The sequence below is a fragment of the Oryzias latipes genome, chromosome 17, assembly GCF_002234675.1.
Source record: "Oryzias latipes chromosome 17, ASM223467v1".
Classification (NCBI taxonomy): Eukaryota; Metazoa; Chordata; class Actinopteri; order Beloniformes; family Adrianichthyidae; genus Oryzias; species Oryzias latipes.
In genome coordinates this window covers 2,381,686-2,405,861 of record NC_019875.2, presented here as the reverse complement: position 1 = coordinate 2,405,861, position 24,176 = coordinate 2,381,686, and the positions used below count along the sequence as shown (strand labels likewise).

The following is a 24,176-nucleotide window of genomic DNA, read 5'->3' as shown; positions in this document are numbered from 1 at the left end:
TGGGCGGAGCCACCGCGAAAAGTTTTTCTCACTCGCCTCCTTATGAAAGACACTGAAGATGCTGAGAGATCTCATGTATTTATATAGAAGAGCTCCACAAAGCTGTTTGCAAAGTACTCAGTGTGAAACAGAGCTGATATTCTGATGATGATGATATGTTTTGAGTAAAAATCTGTAATTTTCCGTGGCACACCTGACCATCTCTGACGGCACACTAGTGAGCCGCAGCAGTCTGGTTGAAAAACACTGGTTTAAGGCAAGCCTGCGTCTACTTCCTTCCATTCATCGGTCTACACTCTCTCTCACTAGCTTACAGCCCCTCACACGCTCTCTGGTGCATCAATAATGGCGAGCAATATTGGAGCCATCTACCCGTACAGTTTTGAGCCAGATGCCAGCTCAGATGAGGAAAATGAAAATGCACATGGATCTTGTCTACAAGCAAATCTATTAGACTGGAGCAGAGCAGGGAGTTTGTGGGTCGCTGTTGTAGATTCAATTTCACACCTACAAGCTTTTTCAAATGGCATTTTTTCATCCGCTCCTTCATCCGGACCCAGGAATTATTAAAGAAACTATATCACTTTTGTGATACAAGAACATCTTGAAAGTGAAAGAATATGGTTAGACCGTGGAAAGTATCAGAATCGATTGAAAAAGTTCAGAAGTTGTTCAGAATTGTTCTGGATGTATTTTTCCTTTTGCCCTAATTTAGAAAGCTTAGCACTTCTAACAAGAAATAAAGTAGTGAAAGAATGTAAATGGACACATACACTCTAAAAAGAAAAAAGTTGATCCAACTAAATTGAGTCACTTCAATTGGTAACACGTAATTTAATTACATTTATTAAACTTAATTTCTTACGTCTATCCAACTCAAATTAATACCTTGATCTAACTTAAATTTTTTACTATTCTTTTTTACTTTTGTTTATTCAACTTAAATTGACACATTTTTCTAAAGTTTCCACCAATGGGCCTTGTATTTCCATATCAAAGATATGACCGACCCAGCAATGTCTCGCATTATAAGTCAGTAACTTGTTTACTATATCTTTAATAGTGGGAGTTACGGTGGTTTACCGCACAACGGGGTTGGTCATTATCCTCCCCCAAACTCTAACTCATGGTTCAGAAAGAAATTGTTAGGGTGGGTGTTTGGCCACAAGCGCAGGATTCCAGAAGGTAGCTTTACCAAAGATTTAATTATAATCAAACTCGAACTCCAAGTAGTAATCAAAACGATCCAGCGAGTAACCGGAAATGTCAAAATAAAACCGGAAGTGAACTGAAACAAAACAAGCCGCCCTGGCCCCGGTACCTAACAGAAATAAACAAAACAGTTTAAATTACTATTTAAAACAGAATAAAACTGCTATACAACAAAACACATGGACAAAAAAATCACAGTTAAACCCAATCTGCCCAGATAAGCAAATTAAATGGTATCCCACAATTCCTTGTTATGACTTCATGGCACGTTGATAACTTCACACCAAAGTTACACCAACTTAATTGAATTAAGTTGATTGAAAGTAAAATAACTATGTCAGACAACTATGTGTTATTTTTAAGCTGAATGAACTCAATAAAATGATTTATTTTCACCAAACTAAAAAATTAAGTTAGATCAATGTAAAAAAGTTCATCTTTCCAACTACAGCTCAAATACTCTTTTTAGAGTGTAGATGTACAATTGTTGCACCAATGAAGCCAGAAAAAGTTGCAGTTTGTCAATGCCGCTTTGTCTAATTTTGCAATACTACTCTCTACCACAGCCAAGCGCTACAATCGAGCAGAGCTGGAGACACCAAAGAAGACAATGTCATCTCCAGACCGATCACCCCATGCCAAAAGTGGTGTTGGCAGCAGCCATACAGAGCCAGTTGTGGTGTATGTAGATCCAGTGACGTTGTCAACATCATCAACACCCGCATCTGGCTCCACTGAGCCCAACAACCTCACCTCAAAGGCTGAACGAATCGCCCGCTATAAAGCAGAACGCCGTCGGCAGCTTTCAGAGCGCTATGGCATCCATCTTGATCAGGAGGCCGATGTGGACTACACTCCACGTTACCGTTCCAGGCAGGATCCAGAATCTGCTGTCCGTCAATCATCTGCCAGGCGGGAAAAGGAAACAGTCCAAGTGGAGGCTCAAGGGCGGGAGCCTAGTGTGCCGTATCGCTCTGGAATTGGCAGGGTTTACATGAGGACACACCCAGAGCCTTCACCTGCTGGCACAGTGGGTCACATCCACTCCAACCAAGCCCCGCCTCCAACCCAAGAAAGGCCCAGTAGGTTGGTGGAACCTGAAAAAGCATTGAATATGGAGAACAACCGCCGAGGTGAAGTTCAGGAGGGCTCAGTTTCTTACAGAAGCAGGACACAGGAGCCACATTTGCCTCAACAACTGCATACCCACCACCAAGAGTCAAGCCAAACCACCAAGGGCTACAGTATTGCAGCAGTTCCCAGCTCTCCTCGCACTGCCCGTAGGTCTTCCCTGCCCTCCACTCGCTATGGTATCTCACCTGGAGATTTATTCATAGAGCAACAGGCACAGAGCATCCTCAACAGGCAGGGGTAAGTTTGAACATGCCACAACACCAGAATGCTTCAGATTATGGTTCAGTTGGTGCTTTGAGTTTTAAATTGGTTTTGCTGATGGCCCTTCCTACATTCATTTAGGGATGAATTTCTAAACTAGATTTTAAAAATAATTTTAACATTCTTGACTGTCCTGCTGTAAGGACATAGCCTGGTTTACTAAAGGTTTAGTAAATGGCCCATGTTTACACCACCCTTTCTACCTTGGTTAAGACCCAAAGCGCTTTACAGTCACAGTCCCATTCACCCATGCACACACATGCACACACTGGTGGGGAGAGCTGACTAGACCACCCAAAGCAATGTGGAGTTTAGTGTCTCTGCGGAGGACATTTCAGAACACGGGTATGAAAGGCAGGAACTGAACCTCCTGATCAGAGATTGACTGCTCTAACTCTGGCTTGGCTGTGTGCAGAGGTTAATTGGATGCATAAAAAAGTGTAAAAACTTGACAACACAAGCAAATATACATTGCACCTGATGTAATAGCTGTGTTGTGTCAATCCATCTTTTGAAGTGGGCATCAATGAACATCCAATATGGGCGTTTTTTCTGACAGAAATCACAGCAAACTGGAAAGAGTAGACACAAATAAATTACCAGTAATGTAGCAAACACAAAAGCAGGATTCTGGCTGCTGTTTAATGTCTTTTTGCACAAAAGCAGCCTGGAGCAACTTTAATCACAAAAGGCTGACGTCGAACAAATGGCGACAAAGAGGAAGCATCCTTTCTGGTCATGGAAATGCTTTGAAATGCCAGAAGCATAGATGATGGAGACATAGACTATCACATTGGTGTCTTTCTCTTCCTTTTGTCAGTATCTGAAGCGGCTGGGTAGCTCGGTTGGTAAGGTGGGAAGCTACCACGCAGGAAACCAGGGTTCGATTCCCGGAGGGGAATGAGCAATGGCACTGGGGGCAATTACCATATCAATGGCGAGCAGTTAACATCACCCAGTGAGGGTCCTTAGGCAAGGCCCTTAACGCTACTGCCTCCCGAGCGCGGTTTCGGCTGCAGCTCACCGCTCCCCAAGGGGATGGGTCAACGGCGGAGAAAGAATTTCCCTTCATGGGATAAAATACAGTGTATAAAAAAAAAAAAAAAAAAGTAACTTCACGTTGGAAAATTCTTATATGCACACTCTTTTCCACTCGTCCATCTCTCCTGTGCTCCTCATCCAGCCTGCGCCGCATCTTTGCACCCTCCTGCGAGAGTATCATTGTCCATCATTCATCATCATCATACAAACTGTTCCAGGAGCTCCCCATTCTTTCTGACCATTCCCTATTTTCGTTTGCATTGATTGAAAGAAAGCAGTCCATAGTGCACACTAAATGCTCATTGGAATACTTTTATTTTAGCACATTATTTATTGGGCAATTGTTTTTAGTTAAACACCTGCAAATTTAACAAAATGGCCTGTTTGATCTCTTTTCATGGATAATTTTGTCCTCTTTATTAGGATGATTGTAAATTGGACCCTTAGACTGCTAACTTGAGCTTTTGGTGCAAAGACCATTCTATGTTTTAGGTCTGTCAGAGAGCTTTGAAGAGGCTATGATTTGGTCGTTGTCTGAAGAAGTTCAAAAATGTTGACACATTATTAGTTATCTTGTTTAGAACTGACCACTTTTTGTAAGAATCAGAAACTATCAGGCACAGAAGCAAAGGGAAGGTTAGCACTTGTCAAAGGAAGAAAGTGAGGAGGAGTGTGAGCCGATTACATAAAGGCAGGGACAGGTGGCATGCTGGACTGTGATCTGGTGCCTATAAATAAGGTGGTTCATGTCAATGAAAGGTGAGCCAGTATGTGCATTCGTTTTTAAGTTACATCAATACAACAGTATGTACCTTTGCTTGCAAACACAATTATATAGACTGTTCAACAAACCAAAATATTCAATATTTTGGCAAGCCTTTTGGATTACTAGCACAGCTTGTCTGATAAAAACAAATAGTCACAAGCTTGGCCTGACTGTCACGTCATCTTGCAGCCTGGCCGCCCTGTCTATTGGTGTCTGATGTCTCAACACAGACTCAGACAGTCAGTTGGTCTTCAAGGTAATGTCCGTGTGAAGACCCATTAAATACGTCCACTGGGTATATCAAGCTTTTATTTTGATGCCTCACATTCTTACCTTGTAGCTTTTCAGGAGCTTAATAAAAATCTCACAATCTACTGGCTGACTAACATTTAACTTTTTATATAAAAATCAACCATTCAATCATTCTAAGTCATGATTTCTCTGTGCTCTGCGAAACAAAAGTGTGGTGAATTCCCACTTTGAAGTTTCAACGCATATTTTGTCATCCAGCATTTATTTGATTTGATCTCATTTATGTCGGGTGTTTTTACATTTTTCCAGACATGACTGTGGCCCAGAAAAGTCCAAGTATGATTAAAGGTCTAAATACAGAACTTTTTCACAAGTTAAATTTTGTTTAGATTTATGTACAACATAAGCATGTTAACATTGATTTGAAATATATTTTAAAAATCAAGTTCTTGGTTCTTTTTTTGCAACATAGCTATTTTTTCACCTGCTAGTTTGACTCACAAGCTCTCTTTCCTGCTTTTTCAGATTAAGCAGGTGCATGATAAATACCTGGCTTAGTGGTCCACAATGAGATTAGGAGAACCTTTAGCTACTGGAGGTCATAAGGCTGCCAATGAAGGAAATTGACTCTAGATTTGGATTGTGGTTAAAGCTCACAAGGAGCTTTTACTTGACCTTGTTGTGACTAAGCACTGTCAGCTAAACCTTTAAAATTGACCCTTGATGGTTTGTGTTTTTCATTTTTGGTTTAATTTGATATTGGTCATCAGGATTTAGTAGACTGATTTGTACTGGGGTTTGGATTTACACCTACTATATTGTCTATAGGTGAGTTGGGCTCCCAGTTTGTACTAGAAGTTTTGTACAGTTTTTCAAAGTCCCTTCCCCACCTCCTTTCTTCTGATGAACAGTTAGATTGTCAGAACATTCAAAAACTTTTCATTCTTCACCCCAGCCAACTGTGAGAACACTAGTATTATTAGAGCATGTTTCCACCAACAGGTTAAGTTTTGGTTGTTGTTTTGCTACAAATCTGAGTGTTCCTGGTGCCTCTCTTTCTCCAAGAATCCGAGTAAGAGAGCGATTGTCCAGAGATGAAACTGTCCAGAAGCCCCCAGACTGGAGTCCAGACCGACACCAGACGAACCAACATCACTCTCATGGAAGTGCTCAACGTGTATCCAAGCAGCCAGAGATCATCATGAAGAGGAGTGGTTCCCAAACTCACAACCGTCCTGGCCACGGCCAAACTGCCAGTCATCCCTTCACATCTGACCTTCAACACTGTGCCACTGCTGTGGACCCTCAGCCCTATTTGGCTGTACCTGCTCCAGTCCGCAAATCTTCTGGACCTCCAGAGGTACAACCACGAAGAAGAGTGAGCACTGACCAGATCTATGCAGCCCACAGGGAGGCAAGACTGGAGGCAAAGCAGGTCCTGAAGGAAGAAGGCCACACAGAAGGACTCCTAAAGAGCAGGAAAGCTGTTTTACCCTCAGAAATTCGTCGAAGGGAAAGGAGTGTTGATGATGCTCAGAGGGACTGTCATGAAGCCATGGACAGACAGAACATCAGTCCAGACAGAAGACGGATGAGTCGAGGGGAGGAGGACTGGGATCGGGAAAGGCCAAGGGAAAGGGGAAGAGAAAGGCAGGTTCAGAGGATCAGAGAAAGGGGAGAGGAGCATGTCTCTACCAATGACAGCCAAGAACAGAGAACCTTCAGATCAATGGAACCTCCCCACACCTCTGTGCACCAGCATCATGTGCAGAGTCAACCCTTGGAGCCAGTGCACCTGCAAATTCGGCCTCCAGAGCCACAACTGCAACATGAACCCCAAAAAGGAGAACACGCCGCTCAAAGCCAGCAACTCCCTCAGATGCAACATCAGTTCAAGCAGCTGAGACACCTGCAGGAGAACCAAAGCCTGCTTCAGAGTCAGCATGAGCACCACGTGCTTTCTAGTCAAAACCAGAAGATCCGCATAAAACAAGAACCCCAACTTCAACAAGAAACTGTTCCACAGACGCAGCAACCAGCCCAACTGAATATCCAAAAATTGGACCCAGTTGGCTATCTAAAGACAGGTTCCTCTCTGGCTCAAGCAGGAAACAGAAGCATGGAAACAAGTGGTGGACTAAAACCCAAGTTACGAACCCGTTCTATGTCAGACATAGGTGTAAACAAGCACTCTGCCATTTATTGCATTGAAAGAGCCAGAAGAGACGGATCCAGGATTAACCCTCTTCCTGTAACGACTAATGGAGATATGAACACCTTGGACACAAGGGTTTCTGTAGCACAACTGCGACACTCCTACCTGGAGAATGCCAACCGGAAACCTGAGTTGTAGGTCAAATGGCATGGGTTGTGTGTTACACCACTAATCAACTGTCAAATATTGCATCACTAAGCAGTTTTAAAAATAAGGACAATAATATGTGTAGCTTGTTGGCATGAAACGTCATTTAAAGCTTAGCTTTACTGTTACTTTTCTGTTGCATGCTTACATCCAAACTTGGAATTCTTTTACGATCCGTGTGTTTGATCATCTCAGCGTATTATGCATGGTTGTCTTTTTTGTGTTGTTCCCCTTTGAAAACTAAAAACAGGATACAAATCTTTACTACTAATGCTTCATTTGTATTTCCTTGTTTTTTGTTTTTCTTTTGATTCAAATGCGCTATAAACTGAAAAGTGAGACGACTAAAGTAGATCTGCCAGCAATGGAAATGGATGCCATCACCAGCACTGATCAGGAGCGGGGAGCTCGCAGGCCTCGGCGTTACATCACTCCAGGAGAGAGTCGCATGTCGGAGCGGTTCAGGACTCAGCCCATCACCTCTGCAGAGCGTCTGGAGTCTGACAGGTACAGCAGGGATGGACCAAGACAAAAAAGGGTTTACTGGCCACAAGTACAGAGAAAACGATCGCTGCATGTAAAAGAGAGCCAAAAGTTCATACTGTTTACTATGGTTTTATGTTATGCATTATGTTATTATCCATACAAATTGTTGTCCACACCAAGGGTCAGCAACCTTTTATACTCAAAGAGCCATTCCGGTCAATGTCTTACTGACTACAACCCAGCGGGAACCACAAAGTCTCACTTCACCCTTTAGAGAAATATTCATGGTATTGTTGCAATTGTGATAAATATTTATAAACTATTAGGATGTTTTGATAAATAAAACAGAAGCATAAAAAGAAAATAGCCCTTTTTCAAAGTATGAAAGTGTTTTAAAATTTCATCAAAATTTTAGATGACTATCTTTCAAAATAAAAGACACCCTGTGTCACATAGGATAATGCAGCAAATGTAGTAGTATAATGTAAAATCAGCAGTGATTAAAAAAAAGGAATACAGTTTGTTTTACTGTTTGTAGGGGGAATCTCAGCCAGAAATTTGTAAATTTAAAAAACAAAACTTAAATCAAAGCTAACTAGCTGTCCCTTAGTGTATATATTTAACCATAAGGTGCAGATAAAATCCTTGAATTTGTTCAAAAATAGAAAATTTGGTTTAGAATCAGATGCGCCTTAATTCTGGTTGTGCTCACTGATCTTCAATTGATTTTCTGTGGTACACAGCGCACAAAGATATCTTAAAATGTTTTAGTACGACTTGTGCCACATACTGTTTTTCAACTGTTTTTGTTTAAGTTGAATAAAGTATGAGTTTATTTAATACTGTATACTTTTTTTTTACTTTACTACTTAATTTTTACTTTATAATTACTTTTTAAAATGAGAAAACTTTCATTTTTCCCTAACCACAGTCACGATGGAGGGGTAAAAGAGCTGCATGTGGCTCTGGAGCAGCAGGTTGCAGAGCACTGGTCTACACTGACAAAGGACTTTTTAGAAAATTGTGTTGCATTTCTGGATGTAGCCTTTTATCACAATTAGAAAAAGTTCGTATTTACCTGCTTTGACTTTAAGTGATGTCACAAAACAGGCAGGCGGCTTGTTCCGATTGCAGCAGGTTTTATTAGCACAGCTAAAGGGCCACAAAGCTAAATCAGGGTCAGGCAGGCAGGCAGGGGTCATAAACGAGCATAGGAGCATCCGAGAAACAACGAGAAAGGTCAGGATGCAGACAAGAGTCGGGGCAGGCGGTAGGCAAATGGATTCATTCATTCATTCATTCATTTTCTATTCCGTTTTATCCCTTTCGGGATCACGGGGCTGCTGAAGCTACTTATGGGCGAAAGCAGGATACCCTGGGCAGATCGCCAGTCTGTCGTAGGGTAGAATATCCACAATCACACACCCATTCACTCTCACACTCACCCCTATGGACACTTTAGAGTTGCCAATTAAACTATGACTCCATTTGTTTTAGGCAAATGGAGTCAGAGACAAAACAAAGTCTGGAAATCAGAAGATAAGGTCTGGATATAACGCTCAGTAACGTAGGCAGAGTGGCACAAACAATACTTTGCACTGAGTGAGGCTCAGTGCAGTGCTTAAGTGGACTGGAAGTGATTTACAAATGTAAGTGAGATGTGTGGCATCCAGAAACTGTGCGCTGGGGTTGCTGGGAGATGAAGTGCATCCAGTGACCAGAGGGGGAGACTGAGCTAAGACTTCTGACAAATTAGGTTTTCTTATTGGTTTGTTGTACTTTGCTGTTTGAAGACACAAAGGTCACTTACATTCAGCTGTGGTTTCCAGCGTTTGCAAAGCAGAGAGTCAATAAAAGCTGCTCTTCATTGCCAATCCTGAGACTCTCATCCGCTTAATTCCTAATAGGATTACGGTGGTTGGTGTTGGCACTAAGAATAACTTCCTTTGTTGGTTTCACAAAGTAACACCTCATGCTGAAAAGATTACAGATTATTTTCTTTGTTAACCATTTGAAAAAATGTTTCCAACAGTAAAATCAAAATATGTTTACAAATAAAGACTTTGTTATCTGCAGGTCCCGTCTAAGTCCATCACAACTAGAAGATGCTGAAGGTAACTAAAACTATTTTCTAACAAGCTGTGTTCTGTCTGTGGTTTAAATAAAGCCCAATTTTTTATTTAGAAAAAAATAATGTGTTTCTATATGGAGAAAAACAGAAAACCTCATAATTTAGATAGGCTCCTGAGTTTTTCTTTACCACTTTAGTTTTTATTTTCAGATTAACAAAATTCAGTAAACCCTGTGGGAGAACCCACAAAGTCAAATTTGGCAATTTTTCCTTTTCATGTATTCACTTTTCAATTTTTTATTTTAGTGTTTCATTTTTTTATGTTTTGACTGCTGTTACGAGCTACTATCAAAAAGGAACAAACAAAAAACAAATTACAAGCCTTTAAGAGTGCAGAAGGAAAAAAGTTCTTGGGTTCTCTAGAGTTAATTCCTGAAATGTTCTCTGTCCTGTAAAATGACTGGTGATGGAAAAAGTTAGTTTTTATCATTTCTATTCTTCTCTTTTCAGCTGAAGAAAAACTGGATGAAAGAGCCAAGATGAGTGTAGCTGCAAAAAGGTCTCTCTTCAGGGTACGCTCATTACTTTGTGTGTTTCTTTCAGTGGTTAATTATTGTAAGATTTGTGTAAATGCCAAATCTATCTGCACATCAAGAACAGATCAGATCTACAGACAGACTGTGAGACAGATGATTATTAGCAGAGACGTTGTTGCAGGAGCTGGAAAAGACATCGGATGGAGGAGTTCCCAAACCCCGCTCTCGAAATGCTGCCGTAGAAAGACGTTTGCGAAGAGTCCAGGACCGCTCGCACACACAGCCAGTCACCAACAAGGAAATCACTGCCTCCAGGTGCAGCAGCTATTCTATGCAATAAAGATAAAATGCTTTTGACATTTGCCTACATTTTCTTTAAAATTGTTTATTTTATTTGTTTTGATGCAATAGCTTTCACTTAAAAAATACTCACACAAAATAATTAATGTGGTTTTGTAACTCCAGGCTTTGCTAAGTGACAACAAATTTTCTTCAGGTTGTGACGACAATTTGCACCTCATGGGCTCATTCTGTGACTTCACATATGCTTTTGCTTCATTTTTTAAGAGAAGATAACAAGCCTAATATTTCAAAACTACCGTATTTTCCGGACTATAAGTCGCTCCGGAGTATAAGTCGCACCAGCCCAAAAATGCATTATAAAGTAGAAAAAATCACAGATAAGTCGCACTGGACTATAAGTCGCATTTTGACAGGAAATTTATTTGACAAAATCTGGGACCAAGAACTAATAACTTTCACAACCTCACATGACACAATCATAGCAGACTGTGTATCTCATAATTTCACAGTAATTCTTTCTCATACTTATTTATTTATTCTTTTCATGAAGCATCATTGGCCAACTAACCCTTGTACTATCTTAGATGACCCCACCCTTACTTTGACGTGTTATTCCTACCATGACAAAAGTGGATAAAGGTGGAAAGATTTCATGTTATCCATGGACACCAGTGAGGTTCACAAATCATTGAAGAAAAAAGGTTGAGTACTGTCTAGTGGGTCTAGATGACCCAACTCCCAACGTTAAAGTGCCTATGATAGCACAAGGGATAATACTCTGTTTTCATCCTGTATTTGTAGAAACAGTTGTCATTTTTATTGCATTTCTGAATCTATGAAATCATTGGAAAATAGAATATTATGTTGTTAGCCTTCAAGATCTTACTGTAAAAAAAAGATTTGCTGATTCTCTGAGTCACTTAACATACTCTTAACACTTAACATACCTCATGCATCAAATTGGCCCAGGAACATCATCTCTGTTCCTCACAAATGAACATAACAGGAGGGTTAACAATGTATTTATTTCAATTTATTTCTAATATAAGTCGCTGCGGAGTATAAGTCGCACCCCTTGCCAAACTATGAATAAAAGGGCGACTTATAGTCCGGAAAATACGGTAGTGTAAGGAGCACAGAAGATTAAATTTTTCTCATTTGAAAATATAAACAGATGTTCACCTCTCCCTTCCATTTTTGAGGTTTGTGTAGCTTGTCTTGGACGCTCTGTAGCTGCACATTTTAGCCTTAAACACAAACAGAGAGCAGCAAGCCTCTGTTTCTGCATAAACGCCTTCAGGGATTTGTGGAAGTGCAGTTTCCCAGTAGTCTTTCATGCACCTCCTCTGACTGCGTCACCACATGGCACGTGGTGTAGAAGCAGGTTATGTGTCATTTGAGAAGGTCAGAGGTTGAGACAAACTATACTATAGGGCACATGAGCCCAGATAGGTGGGTTCATGTGCCCTATAGTTTGGTTCCCAGGTTTTAAAACACATGGTGCTGAAATCCTGCAAACCCCTACGAACATGCAAATGCCTTATATGATTATCTGGCATATGTGTGCTTATCTGCTTATGTCTCTGAGGTTGAGTTGGTAATCCGCCACGGTTTACATAGTCAGGTGTTGGCAAGCTTCCTGGTTAACAACATTGGAATAAAACAACTAATTATTTTTTTTTTAATTTTATCCAACATCCTTTTTTAAAATCAGCTTTACAGTTTTGCACCATTCTCCTCCTCATTATTAAAGGGCAACAGTATATCCAATAGTTACAACAGCAACGGGGAAAAAGGTGTTTGAAGATAAATAACGGTATTTCTCACAAAGTCAGTTAAGTCAGTGAAGGGAACTCCAGCAGCAGGCTGCTAATCAAAGTTTGCAGGATATTAATGTCCCTGCCACAGCAAAGAGGTGGGAAGCAGCACCAACAGAAACCAGGAGAACTTGAAGTGTAGACAAGCTCGCAAAGAGAGTCTTCTGGCAACTAAGGAGAGTAAGTGGGGCACTGTTGACTCAGATGTCATATATAAAAAGGACAGAACTGGTCATTTGATATATATTATTAGACATAGGGATTGAGATTATCCATGGTAATCTCATGGGCTTTTTCAAAAAAGGAACAAAAGTTCCAAAACAAAGTCGAGGAAGTAGCTAGAGATCAAATCCAGTCAGCAAAGACGAAAAAGCTAAGTCTGCCGAAAGTGAGATTTTTTCAAAACGTTTAGCACAGAACCAGATAGTTTCCTGTGGGAAGCTTTGGAACATTTTGAAGTGTAAAGCACAGTGAGTGGTATGGTTAAGGAACCTTTCTAAGACTTTCATTTGTGTTGTGAATTTACAACAGACTGGTTAAGATTGAGGGTAGGGATCATGACAAGATGCAGAGTTTCTGTATGTTTGTTTAAAGGCTTGTTGGTAGAACTTTAATTGGGGTCATAGGTGGTAAGAGGCTTCATTCTGGGGAGGGACATATTTCATAGGTCAATTAGTGATTCTTAATTGCACATGTGAAATGTATGGCCCTCTGACAGATTGGTGAACAGTTCAGGGTGTAACCTGCCTTCGCCCAACAGTTACTGGGATACTCTCCAGCAGCCAGATGACCCTCAAATGGGATTTAGCAGGTCCTGGAAATGGATAGATACACTTCTACAGTAAATACTGTTTCTGTTATATATGAGATTCTGTATGAATGAAGAATCAATCCCACCTGTGCTGATAAACCCAGTTAAAAGCCTGGGAAAGTGGTTTTATGCTAGTCCTAATACTGAAGAGCTGTTTTCTAAGCAGAGACAGCAGGTTTGGTAATGGCATTATAAATTGTAAATGGTGTATACTTATATAGCGCTTTTCTACCTACAAAGCCCAAAGTGCTTTACAGTCACAGTCCCATTTACCCAGTCACACACATTCACACACTGGTGGTGGCTCCACTGCCGAACACTGGTGCCAACCTCCCACCAGAGGCAAGGTGGGGTTCAGTGTCTTGCCTAAGGACACTTTGACACATGGGCGTGCAAGGCGGGAATCAAACCTGCAATATTATGATCATGGCTGATGTCTTTGTTCTGATTTAGCCTTTTACTTATTTTCTTTTCCTGTGGAAACTGGCATTGCCAACAAGCCATAGCCATCTTGGGAGAGTTTAGTCTGTCCCGACTTCTCCCCTTTGACCCTGTCTGCCACTTCATTCACTGTAATTCTTCATCTCCCTTTATCACTGCCTGTTCTGCACCTCGGGTTTGTAGAGCTGGGGATGTGGGTGCAGAAAAAGTTAGGGTGGTGCTGGGACACTGGAACCCACCGTTGAGTCTTCTTGGCGAGCCTAAAGGCCCGTACACACCGGGACGAATATTCGCCAGGCGTTATTCGCCAGCGTTTTTCGCCACGTCTTTTGTGTTCACACCCAGGCGATTTTCGCTGACGATGAGCCGAGCGAACATGCAATTTCATTCCCTGACATTAGATGGCGCTTAATGTAAACAGAAATACTCCTGTACACAAGGTGGCGCTGCGCAACTTTACGATTCTTAAAGTCGCTTTTCACTCAGAAGAAGAGAGCAAGTATTTACGCGCTTGTCAGAATAATACAAAGAAAACATGAATATTTCAAGCATCAGTAGCTCCAACTGGTACTTGGTAAGGGGATATTTAAGAATGTCCGTCATTATTTCTTCGCGGCAGTGTAGACGCTACTTGGCGTCTATCTTCTTCGCTGGTATGTGTGCTCAGCAAGGCAGTTTTGTGTTTGAGCGCCCCCAAGTTGTGTTTTACTGTAACTTCAGAAGCTCCAGACACGTGTGCAAAAGCGCAATTCTCATTGGTCCAATAGATTTCGACGCGACGCGTCGAAAAAAAAAACGAACCCGAGGCGTTTTTTTTTTTTGACGCTTTGGCGCGTGGCGTTTTTTCGCGTCGGTGTGCACACTCACATTGGTGCCCTTTGTTTAGTCACGAGGCGTTAAACGTCGGCGAAAATCGCGCGCGAAATTCGTCCCGGTGTGAACAGGCCTTAACTCAGTAGAACGCCGATTGTTCAGAGGGCTCCCATCTGAAGACCCCAATGACCTGCTTGCACTCTCAGTTGGGTAGTTTTGCATTAGTTTTGGAGGGGAGCACACTAGGATCTCAAGGTCCCACAGATGCCTTTTGACATATCCTGCAACATGAGCATCTTATTGAGTAGTTTCTGATCTAGAAGCCCATAACATGACGTCTGGTAAATTCAGTTTTATTTATTGATAGGGAATTGTCTTTGCATAGATTTTAAGTGACCTTTTTGAGGAAAAAAACTCAAACCATTTAAATTATTACTATACATATTATATTATTATTATACACTGTCATATAATGCTTTTACTGTAGATTTTACTTCGTAATGTCAAACATTTTAATTTCCACATTGTCACTATCACAGCCTTCAGGACTCCTCTCAGCCAGGCTCAGAAGCTCAGGAGCAAGACAAAGAAAACCAGGATCAGCCGGGTCAAGCACCTGGGTCTGAAGGCAAACCACACGGCCAGGATGCGCCTGACCTTTCTGCACTGAGTTTATCTGAGAAGATGGCTCTGTTCAACTGCCTAGCCCAACCTACTGCCAAACCAGCAGAGGGAGTTCGAGGGGAGATCCGCCAACGCAGATCCAACACCCGTTTTCAAACCCAGCCTATCACCCAGGGGGAAGTGGAGCAGGTACAGCGTTGGTTTGGAAACTCCAGATGAAAAATAGATGCTTAGAAAATGTAATGCATGATCCTGATGACCATGCAGCACAAAACAGTGAAAACGTAACATTACAATCTTTTTTACAAACAAACATTTTTCAGGATAAGTGTTGCTTCTCTTCTGTTTGGTTTGTTAAAAAAATACAACTTCAAAATGTTAAAAAGAGATATTAAAAAAACAGTAAAATTATAGAGTCTGTCCATTGTTTTAGTTAGTCAAGTAAGTGGAAATGTGACAGCTTTACTCTGGATTAAGAAAGTTGCTCATTCAGCAGTTTCACATTTTAGTGAAACTGTTGAATGTTTTTCTAAATAATATCACTTATCTAATACAATACTTCTCTCTTTTCTTGTTTAAATAGTTACGTCTTATCCTGCAGATTTGACTAATGTCAAAGAATAGGAACAGCTCTAGTTTTTCAATTAAATTGAAACCTTTTTTCACAATATTACTGTTTTGTATTAACACGATTCTGTCAGGTCAAGCTCTATAAAAGCACACACAGATGTCAGGCACCCGACTTTGTCAGCTGTGCTGTCAGCGGTGAGTCATGCTCAATAACTGGTGTCCACACAGGAAACTGCTGCGGTGTGTAACGGTGTCTTAAAAGCCATTCAGGAAGAACATGTAAGACCCCTGCTGACTTTGTGGAAAATGTGACTGGTTGCATGGAAGTGTCCCGCTCTTTATCGATCAGACTGGTCCTTTTAGTCTGCGCTGTCTAGACGTGGTAGAGGCTTTTCAGGCCATGCTTGACAGTGAGTTTTATAGGTGAATGTGTTACATGCAGCATGTGATGGACAGTTTAGGTCGCAATCTTTATTGTCTGAGTTTTCTCTACATTGATAGCAGCTTTTGTTTCATGCTTGTTTGTTGCATACCAAGCATGAGAAGTGTGAGTGCAAGCAAATATTTTTTTCCAATCAAAATTGTGTTTTAGTGTTTTTAACATGTCCTTGTGGCATTTTGCTGATGATGGAGAACACATTTTGAGACAATTAAGCGCAAATTGTATTTAATATGCTGGCAGCGTGGCAAGCTCCCTGCTCTACAAGCTCCCTGCACAAAAAGCAGATAGCTCTCAGTTGCAGTGACGGCATTGACTGTGTGTGAGAACTGAACAAAGTGACCCTTCCGTCCTGGTGATCCAAACAGGAAGTACCTGTTGGCTTCAAGAAGCCAAAATCCCATAAACTTCTGAAGAGAAATAAACAGCTGTTACTCAGTTATTCTTTGTCAGAATAACCATTATTGCTCTGATACCTTTTTCTTAACATCTTCTTGCTAATTCTAATGTGGTTTTTATGACATGTTTTCTTTATTGCAAGTTATTTAAGTTATTATATACTTACCAATCAGATGTCTCAGTAAAAGCAAGTGGTACCCACTGGCCCATCCCTCGAACGTTTGATTGACAGATTCGCTCTTAATGAAAGGGATGTGGACTTCGGCCAAGCTTACTCCTTAATGGTGACAGTAGTTGCCATAGAAACATTGACTCAGACCACTCGGACCAATCACTGTCGACTGGTTCCAAAATGGCAACGTCCGTATAGTGGAAAAATGGCATTTACTTGCCTTAATTTCCCTGGAAACGGAAGTAAGGAATTTTCAAGGCGGGATGTCACACTTGGTCAGTTCTCTCTTATACAGTCAATGGGTGGTGGGAAAGGGGGTGGGGTTGCTCCAACAGTCCTTCCCATAACTCGGACGTGAATTTTTAAAGTACTACGGCTGCTCTGCAGAAGCCATGCCCTTGAAAACAGCAAATCTGGGCTGGAAACAACATAATCATAATTAAAACACCACTGGGAACACTTTGGAGTGAGTCTTTAATAAATATGAATAAACTGAAAAAAAGTGAGAACAAAATCTGTTGAACAGTGCAATAACACATAGTTGATGGTAATTGTGGTATGGCTTTACAGTTATGCTTTTCTGGCTGTTCCTGCTGACTCACAGTTAAGAAATCTGATTTTTTAAAATTAAATTGGCAAAAAACAAACATCCTTTTTTATGTATTCATCAAATCAGTGCTGTTTTTTATGTGACTGAGCCTCACTGAGCTGAAACTTGAGCTGTAACAGCTCAGCCAGGCACTATTGATTTGTCCCAAACTTCATGACAAAAACAAACAGGCACAGTGAGTGAATATAATTTAGATTTTGCATTTCATCCTCCTATCAAGCCAGCTGTTCCACTTTTGTGTTTATCACCTCATATCAAAACTGAGCATATTTTCATTACAGCCTGACTGTCTGGCTCATCTGTTGTCACTTTGTCACACCCAACTGTCTGACATAGTTATTGTTCTTGCAGCTTAAAAATGGAAGTGAGATCAAGCTGGAGCCATTATCCGCTGCCCTGGTTCGATCTGTAGCAGCCGTCACCTCCCAGTCCTCCCTCACCACAGTCAATGCGATGCCAGGCAGTGGCAGCAATGAGGATGGGTTTCGTTTAGGGAAGTGCACCGCCATTCCCTACATCCCTGCCCAACAACAGCAACCCAGCAGCACAAGCATCCACCAGGAGAGGGCGCCGAGGTATTTCTCCTTGACCCAGAGCGGGGACCCAGGCCACCCTGAGACAGACCTCAACTCCTCCCCTCTCCTCCCAATAGGAGAGGCAACCCGGCTCCCTCTCGTTACCACCTCCTCTGCCGATCAGTGGCAGCAGGGGGTGATTGTGGAGGAGTGTTTGAAAGGGCAGCAAAAAGAGAAGGTTGGGGGGAGACAGCAGGGAGGAGCCAGGCAAGACATCCAAGGTGGCATCATTCCCAGCAAGCTTTACTCATCCAGCAGGGACAGAGAGGACAGGCTGCAGCATCATCAGCTCTCTGCTGAGCCTTCTTTGTGGCACGACGAGCCGGAGCTGCTGCCCAGCAGAAGAGCTGCAGACGGAAACTCCCAGAGAGGAGACAGAAGAGGAAAAGAAGGAGAACTGAGAGAAACTGGAGCAGCTCATGCTTCCTCTTTAGAGGATCAGGCTGGGACCGCTGCCCGGAGCCAGGGAGGCTTTCCAGGTATGAGATGCTCCAGAGATGGAGAAGTGTAAGACAAAAAGGAAAAGCATAACAGATGTTGAAAAGAGGCGGGGAGAGGAAACAAAGAAAAAGGGATGAAAGATAACAAAAAAGAGCAAAAATGCAGCAGCTTTCATCATTCTTATTGTCTCATCCAGCATGCTCCCGCAAGCGATTGTCAGATGCACACACAGACGTCCCAGCTGGGAGTGTTTGATTAGACCAGTGCTTCTCAAATAGTGGGGCGCGCCCCCAGGGGGGGGCACGAAGCGATGCCAGGGGGGGCGCGCGGTGGTGGCGGTTTTAGGCACAGGTTTGTCCGGTGCGCAAATTTAACGTGGGGGCAGCGGTGACAGCGGCTCAGTGCTTGGAAAATAATCTGGTCCACTATTCGGTTCCTATTGTCTGTTCTGTCTGTCCGCGGCTGCGCGAGTGAGAACGAAAGGGGAGGGGTGGTGTGGGCCCTGTCTGCCAGGGGAATCGGGGCACGCGGACCACTGCTACCGCTGCCTGTTGCCCAAGATCACCGCTGCCCTTAGATTCCTAAGCTCATGCTAACAATGTCATTCTTTATGAACTATTGTAGACATTTTGATGACGTGTCTTTATTTTCCATCCATGTTTTCTTTGTCTGCCTGTGGTTTAGTTGGTGTCAGACAGACATAAAGACAGCAGGTAATGCAGGAAAACAGCTGCACTTTTATGAGATCAGAAATAAACAATCCGTCATTTAGAAAAAAAAAATCAGCACGTTTTTACCTATTTCTTCAGACTAAAAACGTTAAATATATTGGTGCTGCTGTGTTAATGTTTCAGATCAATTTAGATTTAATATTATTTATTGATTGAATTATTTTTTTCAGCATCAAATGGTTCAGTTGGTCAAAATGTTTCTAGTTTAAATAAGGAATGACAGATTTTTTTTATTTCAGGTACTTTCAGCTTCTTTTCTGTTTTAGACTAGAACAGGGTTTCTGTGGCTAAATAAAGTTAATATTTGTTGAAAGTGGATTTATTTTGCTTTTTTCTTTTGTTAGTGTTAAAAGATACAATTTTAGGTATACAAATTTTATAGATACTGACCTGATGTATTGTCACCGCGTGAGTGAGTGTGTCTGTGTGTGTGTGTGTGGGGGGGGGGGGGTTATGGGGGGGGGGGTCAGGGGGGGCGCGAAACATTTTCTTTTCCTAGGGGGGGCCTGGCAAAAAATAATTGAGAAGCACTGGATTAGACCAACACAGACAGGCGTCTGAGTCTGCATCTAATTAGCATATTTTTCAATGCTTTACCTTGTGGGTTTCCCTTTGACAAGGCGGAGGAAGTCCTTTTCTGACATGCTGTTCGATGCACGCAACACCAGAGATTTTTGGATTGAGCTGAAATTTGGGCCATGATGGCCCAAAAAGGGGGCTGTGGTTTCTCTGCACCACGTTGTGCCTGTGGGCAGCTGTGTTACAGTAAAACGGGCGTGACCTGTTTTCATGTGCTAATGCAGAGACTGTCCGGGGGGAACTGCTCCTTTTCATTCATACACACTGTGCAGAGAAAGAGGTGGAAGCTCTCGGAAAGTGCCAAGCAGTTGTTCTGTGCTTAAATAAAGCAATTAGGGGACAATTGGCACACAATGGAGGCATTATCTTCAGGCTGCAGTTATTTCCACACGACTCAGACTTCATTGATGTGAACATTGTAGAATTGTCCCCTGACTCTCATCAGTATGGAAGTGATTTTGTAGCATAATAAAAAATAAAAGTCAAAACCAGAAATGCTTTTTCATTTTCAAAATGAAGCTGCATTTTTTGACTCAAAATTAAAATGAAAAATCAATCCTTCAAAATGCTTTTTCCCTTTCTTCTTCAACACTGCTTATTCTCTCACTTAATTAAAATGATAAAGAAAATGGTATTTGACATTTCATTTTCAAAATGTTCTCTGGTAAATGTGTAGCAAAATTCATTTAGAAATGTCTAACTTGACCATTAAAATTGATTAACAGAAATGCTTTTCCATTTTCTAAATGTAGCTGCATCAAATAACTCAAAATTAAAATGAAAAATCATTCCTTCAAAATGCTTTTTCATTTTCTACTTAAAAACAGCTTATTCTATGTTATAATTAAAACGAAAATGCAAAGAGAGGATTGCATTTTCATTTTATCATCCACCCTGTGAACATTGTCGTATAACTCAATTAGACTTAGCATTTCCAGAGGGGAGGCGGGGCGATGATGTCAGTGCTTTCTCTGTGTGTCCGGCTGTTAAGAGACACAGACATGCTAGGAGCAGTGCGCCCAGGCTTGTAGCTTTGTGTTAGTGGCAGAGGAGAAGGCTTTGTGACGGTTGTGAACTTCTGATGATTGTACACAGTTTCTCAGGACTACGTAGCAGCATTTCCACCCTCTGCGGTCCTCCTTCGGACGCACCGCGGTTCGTTGAAACTTTCTCCCCGGACTAGCTTTGTCTTCAGACCGGCAGCCGGATTTACATAGCGGAGCACGAAGCCCCGCGATCCGAATCTCTAATTAGACAATGTGTAAATGTCTCTGGACGGCGGCCGTCCATTTCGAGTGCTGCCAGCAGCCAGCTACCCAGTAGCCGAGGTTATACAAACAGAGGGCCATTCTGCACCACTGTCATTCTCAACTCAGATTCTGAGCACATTATACTCTTGTCAATTTACAAATTTAGCTTTTAGACCACATGCCTCCCAAGAAACCCAGTGTCACAAGAACTGGCAGACGGGTGGATCCTGCAGGTTAGTTAGCTCAGATAAATATCCACAAAGCTAAATCAGGGTCAGGCAGGCAGGGGTCAATAACGGGCATGAGTTCATCCGAGGAGAGACAGGGTGGTCAAAATACAGGCGAGGTTTGGGGCAGGGGGCAGGCAGCAGGCAAACAGAGTCAGAGTCAGAGTCAGAGTCAGGGTCAGGAGACAGAAGATCAGAACTACAACGCTTGGTAACAAAAGCAGAGTGGCCAAACAATACTTCACACTGAGCTCAGCTTAGAGCAGTGTTAAGTATGCTGTAGTTGATTGAGTGAATGAGAGTCAGGTGTGTGACAAACAGGAAGTGCACGCTGGGTGTGCTGGGAGATGAAGTGCTTTCTCTAGAGACTACTCCCACCGGTGACGAAAGGGCAAGACAAAGTTCTGACTTCTGACTCCTAGTAAGGGCAAAGCCGTTTTCCCCATTTTTATGCAGGACCCACGGTGGCTGCTATTAACTCGTCTAGTGCCTGCGTTGCTACCGTACCATTTCTTACCATTGGATGCTAGCAGTGTGAGAGCATCACGGGGGCGCAAGAGGGTGGCAGTCTGAAGTCGATTGATCATCAGAAAATTTTGGAGACCCTCCTATCAATCAATTGTCACGCAGTTTCCTTCCTGCCACCCTCCTGTTACTGGACTTGCAACCATGCTACCTGAACATGTGCCCGGGCGGCCATTTACCTTTTTATAAAAAATCTTTCAGTGACCATAAAATGTTTAATATTTTCTCCATGGCTGCTGTGTGCCGTGTAAAAATGCATCTGCCACCTCCCGATTACAAATGCCCCTTTGTGGCCTCCTGCTGATTTTGCTGAAAAACTTGCAATTAGGTCATCACGCAGTGGCATTTCAGTACATGTGACCATAGTCTAACAGAAAACAAAGAGACTTAAAAAGAAATATTTATTAAAATATGCTACTAATATGCTAAAAATATACATGCTTCGTTACCTCCAGGACAGTACATACCAGGCTATCGTTGGGCGAAAGCAGGTACACCTTGAACAGGTTGCCAGTCGATAGCAGGGACAGAGACTATCATGCACACCTAGGGGCAATTTTGAGACCTCAATTCACCTATGAAGCATGTTTTTGGACTGTGGGAAGAAGCGGGGGAGAACATGCAGACTCCACACAGAAAGGACCCAGCCAGGATTTCAACCAGGTTCTTAATGTGAGATGAAATTACCAAGCACTACAACACCATTAAGCCCTTGGTCACTTATTACTATAAACAAAAAGAAAAGAAAAACTACAACAAAGCAGTTCTCATCAATACTAAAAAGCCCCAATGGTAAATATTCAACTATTTATATTTAAGATATTTTAATCAAAATGTAAACACATTGAGTGCTTTTCATTTCTGCTTTTTAAATGTAAAGCAACAACTCAGTAAGCAGGATTCCAGTTAGTTCACATTTCCCAAATTGTTCGTTTGTATTAATTGCTCTGTGTTCAACAAAACATTTACATGTTTTTATAAAAAGGCTTCACATCTACTCTTTTCTGTTGCTTCATATATAATTGTGTTACAATCAGAGCATCTTTCATGTGTTTCAACTTTTATGCAGTGAAAATCTATTGTTCTGTGTAACAGAGCAAAATCAAAGGACAAACATATCTTTGCTGTTGGAAAATCTGATACCCATTTCTGAAAGTGCAGAAGAAGCATCTTTGAATGCATTCAGTTGGAGTTTATGCTCTGAAAAAGTACAGTCTGCTGTTTTGTCTGTTGATTTTGTTGTATTTTTATAAAATGCCAATTTGTAAATGAATTCAATCTTTTCTTTCCAGACTCGTTGGATCATCCAGTGACTCTGAAGCCACTGATAGCAAAAGTATCCTCCAGGACGGTGTCTTACGTCTCAAACAGCCAGCAGCATCAGGAAAGCACCATTCGTCCCCCTCAGACGCTTCCTAAACCCTCATCCTTCATCCAGCCGCCCCCGACTCACCCCAAACCTTTCACTCACTCCCCACAAACCCAGCCCAAGCCTCAGGGGTTTGTCCAGTCACTCCCAAAACCTTTCCAGCCTCAGCCTAAAGCTCAGGGGCCTCCTCAGACACCACCTAAGCCTCAGTACTTTGCCCAGACTCTGGTGAAGTCCCAGTCTCTGCCTCTGGACAACACTGAAGACTTCAGCAGAAACACTTCTGGAAACCAGCTGTCCCCAACAGAGTCTGGGGACGGACTGTCTGACGGCATGTCCGCACAACAGATGTCTATCAAAGAGAGGTGGGCGTCTCACTCAGCATATACTGGTATCAGTTATGTCCAAGTGTCTTTTGATCAGCAGGAATTTAACAGCAAAAACAAGTGAGCAGGATGGAAAATTCTGTTGCAAAAATCACAAAACAAAATGTTGCTGTTGTTATTTGAAACCAAATAATAAAGACTAAAAGAACAAAATTAAAAACCCAATAAAGCAGACTTAACATTACTGGATTAGGATAGTAAGAGGGATTATTCATGCCAGCGATTGAGAAATGTGTAAAAAAGCTTCTGTAGGCCAACCAAATATCATTGTGGGAATATTTGATGATGAAAGAAAACAATGAGATTCTTCATTTGTGGACTCTTTATTCAAAGGCTATATTTCTGGTAATGCTGCAATTATAATAAACACTTTTCCTAGTACCTTATGGAAGAAAAGGCAACATGAAGTAAATTTGTTAATCAGATGTAGGTTTGTTCAGATTGACATTCATAGGCAACATAATTGAGGCAGGAACGGATTCTGTTTGCGTCTGTTTTGAAGTCCAGTAGTTAAACTCCCAAACCTTCAGACAGATGCCCGCCTGCTTTACAAACTTCATCAAAAATCAGGAACGTTTTCATTATGAAATTAGAGGGAAGATATGGAGTGGGTGAATGGAATTAAGAACAAAACAGGAGAACAAGAAGAAGCTGCAGAGACAAAACTAAGATTTAACAAAGGTTGACTTAATAAAGCAATTATTTCAACCCTGCTTAATCTGACTTAATTTTTACATTTAAAGAAACGGTCTAATGAATTCCTATTGCCAAAATGAAACGGAGAAATTGCACAGCTCAGTTTTTCAGGCATTTATAGAAATCAACATGATAAGACATTCCTGGTTATTCCTGCTTGGAGCATATACAGTAGGTTTGTTAAGGTCTTTCATTTTTTCAGGTGACGGAAAGGTATTTTTAGCCGTATCGGGTTCTTCTGGGATTCATACGTCTTAACAGCACGCCCTCATTTCTG

General features: G+C 41.8%; 1 protein-coding gene across 7 annotated transcripts in view; it reads left to right on the top strand.

Annotated features, from left to right (window-relative positions):
• LOC101166743 (supervillin) overlaps positions 1-24,176 on the top strand; it is a 67,971-nt gene that overhangs the window by 16,759 nt on the left and 27,036 nt on the right. For 5 of the 7 annotated variants that reach the window (XM_020710656.2, XM_020710655.2, XM_011485983.3 and 2 more), the window contains 10 exons: positions 1,779-2,583; positions 5,732-7,015; positions 7,365-7,535; positions 9,591-9,628; positions 10,096-10,157; positions 10,303-10,436; positions 14,846-15,119; positions 15,729-15,779; positions 17,472-18,174; positions 22,741-23,182. In XM_020710656.2, coding sequence (XP_020566315.1) covers positions 1,779-2,583; positions 5,732-7,015; positions 7,365-7,535; positions 9,591-9,628; positions 10,096-10,157; positions 10,303-10,436; positions 14,846-15,119; positions 15,729-15,779; positions 17,472-18,174; positions 22,741-23,182 — 3,964 coding nt within the window. The remainder of the gene's footprint in view (positions 1-1,778; positions 2,584-5,731; positions 7,016-7,364; positions 7,536-9,590; positions 9,629-10,095; positions 10,158-10,302; positions 10,437-14,845; positions 15,120-15,728; positions 15,780-17,471; positions 18,175-22,740; positions 23,183-24,176) is intronic. The other 2 variants (XM_011485985.3, XM_011485988.3) reach the window with 2 other exon arrangements.